Source organism: Centruroides sculpturatus, unplaced genomic scaffold (genome assembly GCF_000671375.1).
Source record: "Centruroides sculpturatus isolate CEXI.00-Female unplaced genomic scaffold, Cexi_2.0 scaffold3118, whole genome shotgun sequence".
In the NCBI taxonomy this organism is placed as follows: Eukaryota; Metazoa; Arthropoda; class Arachnida; order Scorpiones; family Buthidae; genus Centruroides; species Centruroides sculpturatus.
The window spans coordinates 1-5601 of record NW_019387390.1 but is presented as its reverse complement, the minus strand read 5'-3'; the positions used below and the strand labels follow the sequence as shown (position 1 = coordinate 5601).

General features: G+C 32.9%; 1 protein-coding gene across 1 annotated transcript in view; it reads right to left on the bottom strand.

Annotated features, from left to right (window-relative positions):
• The window catches only part of LOC111616396 (dihydropyrimidinase-like), a 13089-nt gene extending 7530 nt beyond the window's left edge, over positions 1–5559 (bottom strand). The window contains exon 1 of the mRNA XM_023357816.1: positions 5501–5559. Within this exon, the coding sequence (XP_023213584.1) occupies positions 5501–5546 (46 nt within the window). The 5' untranslated portion in view covers positions 5547–5559. The remainder of the gene's footprint in view (positions 1–5500) is intronic.
• Between the last annotated feature and the right edge of the window lie 42 nt (positions 5560–5601).

Here is a 5601-nt window from a genome sequence, read left to right as displayed (position 1 = left end):
ATCCTCAAACCACCCTCCCCCCTAACATTAAGGACCTTGCTAACACTATAGCCAACAACAACTTGGACAGGAACTTCAAACACTATCTGCAACACCCTGCTACTAACATTCAAGCTAAGGTTGTCTTCTATCCTGATCATATTCCTGCCTCCCTCAATATTTTTACAGATGGCTCCAGGTCCGATAAAGGGGTTGGGTGTTCTTTTGTGATTGGAGACAGCAAAGAGAAAATCTTTAAACAAGCCTACTACAAATTAGATGACAATTGCTCCAACAATCAAGCAGAGTCGCTTGCTATTCTGAAAGCTCTGGAATATACTCAGTCTCTCCAGAATATCATCAAATGCAGAAGCATCAACATCTTCACAGATAGCCGGGTGACCCTTCACCAGATTAAAAACAAGAACACTCTTCTTCCGATTATTAATGACATTCTTGGGCTTCTCCAAAATCTGCAATGTTCAAAGGATATTAACTTCTATTGGGTGAAGGGCCACTCTGGTTGTCCTGGAAATGAGCGGGCAGACCTGCTTGCTAAGGTAGCCCCTTCGAGGCTTAAGGACATTTCCTTCTCCTCTATCCCTGTGTCATGGGTTTCCAGCGCCCTAATGCTTTACGTTAACAGCAAATGGCAAAGTGAGTGGGATACTTCTGTCACGGGTAGGTGGACGTACAAGCTCATCCCCAGGGTGGACAGGCCGAACCCTACACACTTCAACCCTAACTTCTACATGACACAATTCATGACCGGGCATGGAAACTTCAACTACTACCTTGCAAGATTTTTAAAGAAGGGTGACGGGAAATGCAGCAGCTGCCCACTGGAGGATGAGACCCCAGAACATCTCCTCTACCATTGCGAGGGCACGGAGGAAAAAAGGATGGAACTCATATCCACCATTCTAAAAAACAACGACACTTGGCCTTGTAACCCGAGCCTCCTCATCAGTAATAATCTCTATTACAAAGCCTTTGCAAACTTTGTGACAAGGCTCATCTCCAGCAGATCGACTCACCATTAAGTGGACTATACCAATAGGACTATCTTAGCTGTGTTATTTTGCCGCTGGTAGAGGGCCCTACAGGCCTCCCTTCCCTTCGCCGTTCAGCTGTGTAAAACCACGCTGTGTGGTTCGTTATCTTCTGTATATATTTGTCGCGCAATCTCTTGTACACTCATTCACCAATTATGTGCTTTCCTATGCACGGGCCCCTTTACTTTTATCGCTTTTACGCTCAGCAATTGACGCCCTGCAATGGCGCACTTGTAATCTACATTCTTCCTCTTTCTCTTCCCCGTCTTCCCCCCCCTCTTTCTTCAATCCCCCCTTATTTCCTTCCTTCCTCTCCCTCGCTGGCTATGCCTTTCGGTGCGGCCAGGATCTATCAACTAACTAACTATAACACAGTAATTCCCGTTCCCATAAGGTATGTTATAACAAAGTTACACTGTATTTTGTTGTTTTTACTTTTGCAGCTGTTATAACATAACATGGGTAAGTATTGTAATTATATCATATTTGATACTCCATGTTTTTGCAGTAAAAAAGTAAAAAAAAACCTAAAAAAGTAAAAAAAAAAATTTCCAGGATGGATATATTGGCATCTAGTTCATTTAATATCTCAGAATTGGGTAAAGATTAAGTAAGGAAATTTGGCATAATAACTTTTATATAAAGAGCATTGATGCTATTAAATTTTGGAATATGGAACTTGAGGGTATGATTGTATACCTATAAATTCCCTCTGTCATCTGTCCTTCCTTAATCTTGAGAATAGAGTTAGATAGATGAAAGACGAGACCAGATATGGAAACTTTAGGTGAAGGAGGCCTCGATTAACTATATATATGAACTTCTGATGCAAACCAGAAGTCACATTATTTTAATTCAAAAATTTTCCCCTGAAAGAATGTTAGATAGATGTCTGACACTACTCTATTGTTAAAGGAAAAGTATGATATACAGGGACAAGTCACTACTAATTTGAAGTGTTGAGAATGTATTTTAAGTTAAATAAATTAGAAATATGATTAAAAATTGGAGCCTGGCATTGTGACGATGTTGCAATAAATAATTGCTTGTTGGCATTTACAATATTTTTTGTCATACTATGATATAAAATTTAAGTAATAACTGAAAATTATTTGGACTTCCTAATAGCTCCATTAACCTCTTGTTGAACAAGTTGGGAAAGTTGAACAAGAGCCTTTGCCAGCTTTTCTCTTAAATACATTCTAGAAAATTTCTTTATTGAATACATCTTTTGTTTTGAAATGTTATTTAAATACTTTGTTGTCATACATTTGAAGTAAAATAGCTAGAAAAATAAGCAGGGATTAGATACAGGCCTAGTACAGCATGAAAATAATATTCTAGAGACAGAAGGTGAGCTGATTTTACAAAATAGTTTTGTAGAATTTGCAGAGTTTCAAACTGAAACAAAGTGATTCGTGAAATATTTTGGATCTTTCCAGCACCTATGAAATCCGATATCTTCCAATAACATAACATACTTAGATAATGAATCAGTAAACAGACAAAAAAGTTCCACTAAATTGTTGGACTTGGTTGAAAGTTGTGGTGTATGACCATTGTGGAACAAAGATTCATTGACACACAGGATGGATTAATGAGAGATTTTAGTGAACATATACAGATGTTAATAATAAGCAACAACATTAATGAAACCATGCAACTCAGTTAATTTAACTGTAATAAGATTTAAGATTATAATGTAACACAATTTCAAATTTTTCCAATTTATACATATTGTGAGAACCTGGGCTAGTGCAAATTATTTAATTAGTAAAAACCCAATTTAAATTTATACTTTTGTTTTGTTAAAAACCCATAAAGGAGAAAAGTTCCATGTCATAAATACAATCAAGGAACTTTATAAATTTTTCCCACAGATAGCACTTTTTCCGTGTGACACAACTTCTGAATAGGTAACTAGAAACAAAATCATGGATTGGAGCAATTGACAACTTCACCAAAAATGAGCATTAGAATTCCTGGGGAAGGACCCTGAATAAAAGGAAAAAAGACAGATGATGAAGAGAGTTCACCTATCAAAATTTGTGTGTGCTTATCCCTGCCATGCTTGACCTCCTGCCACTTTCATTGGACCCTAGCTGCTCCGAACTAATGATCAATCAATCAAAATCCACTGTGAATATTACTATTACAGTCTTTTGAATTCAAGACCTATCAAAACAAGCAGGAGATTTTGGATTCCTGGATCGAAGGAGTTGGTTTTAGACATCCTGAAGGATGTCTAAAACCAACTCTCACCAATCCAGATATTTACTGACATGTGTCCAAATTTGTAAATGAGAATATTATAGACTCTTATAGAATAATTCTTCCATTTATGTTACATTTGTAAATTAGCAATGACCTTTAGAAATAAATTGTTTTTTCATGTTTCGTTGCATAGTGGAGTGCATTATTTCTGGATCTCCCTGTCTCTCTAACTTTCCCTCCTCCATCTGCCCACATTCATCCCCATATGTAGTGGCTCATGCATGTTCCACAAACATGCTGAAAAATACAATCTGAAAAATACAATCAAAGAAAAGGTTTCTGTGTTTGCCAGAAAAACAAACACAGTGTCACAGGCATAATAGGGGGCACTTCTCAGATTCCATAATATTTTCAAAATCATCTTTGATAAATTTAGTAAATAAGGAATCATTCAAGTGTTACATCAGTAAAAACTTTCCTTTTTTTCAATCCCTCCTCCCCATAAACTGCTGAGATAATATTTGAATGGTTCCTAATCTAGCAAATAGTGTTTCCCATTACAGATATTCATTTCTATCCACAATAAAAATAAAATGAATAAAAAAATAGTATATTTGAAAGTCAATATTTATAATCCAATGTGTATTTAATTGTATTTCAGATAAATTTAACAATGTTTATTTTATTTCTATAAAACTTGGCAGTGCCTGGAAAAAATTAATATATTTATTAAGCAAAAATATCAATTATTGCTTTAATAAGTTTTGTAACTGGAGAATGTGTATTATACCATGCTGTTCTTGAAATGTGTGATGGTTCAAATGTTTGTAATTTGTTTTTTCCTCACATCATGGCAATGAGTGCCAGTATGCATAAATAATTGATTAAAAATAACAAAGAAATTTAAATTATGAATTTTTTCATATAATATTTAAGTATTCTGTATTTTAAATAATAAAATTGCAGTTAAACTTGCCTTTTTTTAAATAACTTTTACAAAATACCTTTCTCTTTAGTTAGTATTTCCATTTCCTTTGCAACTTGGTCTGACCATGAAGCAACAGCAACATGAAGACCATAATCACAACAAACTTTCTCATCAGCCCAACCTCTCCATTTTTTGTAGCTATCCAACAAAGAAGCATCCTTCTCTGCTACAAAATCCACTATAAAAATCAAAATGATATTAAAAATTATAATTTTATATGCATTATTTTTAATNATTTTTTTCCCACATTTAACTTTTAAAATATTTTGAATATTTTATATGTATTATAATATATATTATAATTATAGCTACATAATTACAGTTGAGTTTATTAACTAAAATTCATTTTGAAGTAAAAGTGTGTTCATTCTTGTCTATTTTACATCTGTAATAATTAGTTGCATAATAACAATGTGAACTATCCAGTTAGAACAGTTTATATAAATTAAAAATTATAATTTTATATGCATTATTTTTAATGGATCCAAAAATAATAAGTTAAAGAACAAAATCAATTTTAATGTGTAAAGCATGAAAACTTGATTCAAAGCAAACATACTAATCATAGTAGTGCCTCCTGCCAATGCTGCTCGTGTTCCAGAATAAAAATCATCAATAGTTACTGATCCCATAAATGGGAACTGGAAATGAGTATGAGGATCAATACCCCCTATTTAATTCACATAAATTATTAATTTAGTAAAAATAACATATATATAATATATATATATAAGTAATAACAATATGTAACTTTAATTTTTAAAAATTCTATTTACATTATTTAGATAAAAAGTTTTAATAAAATATTCATTCTAATAGGCTGATATTGTTTCTATATAACNTACAACTACAAAATTGCATTTTTCAGTGTTTTCCTTACTATAGTTATTTTTTTTAAATGTATTACTTAGCTTTAATTTGAGTGTGTTTTTCGTGTTGGAATGAATTATTTGGTTTTACATGTAATCGTATGGGGAAAAATGATTCACCTTATGACATTTTCATGATATGATCTTAGTGTCAGAACGGATTAATTTCGTATCCTGAGGTACCACTGTATTTGCTCTAACAATCAAGATAAATGACTTGATTATTAGAACTAAAAATGATGTAAAATATTAAAAAACTATTAGAAAAATGAAAAAGAAAAGCTGGTAAAATGGTTAGAGATTGACATGTTTTTTAATTACTATAACTATATATGCCAAAGTCATATAAACTTTGTCATTGTGTATGGCATGAAAACATATAAATGTTTATTTACCTTGTTTTCTCTTTTCCAAAATAATGTCTGCAGATGTTTTACTCATGACATGAACAACATACAAGATGTAACAAAATTATTCTAAAGGTGCAAACCTACAT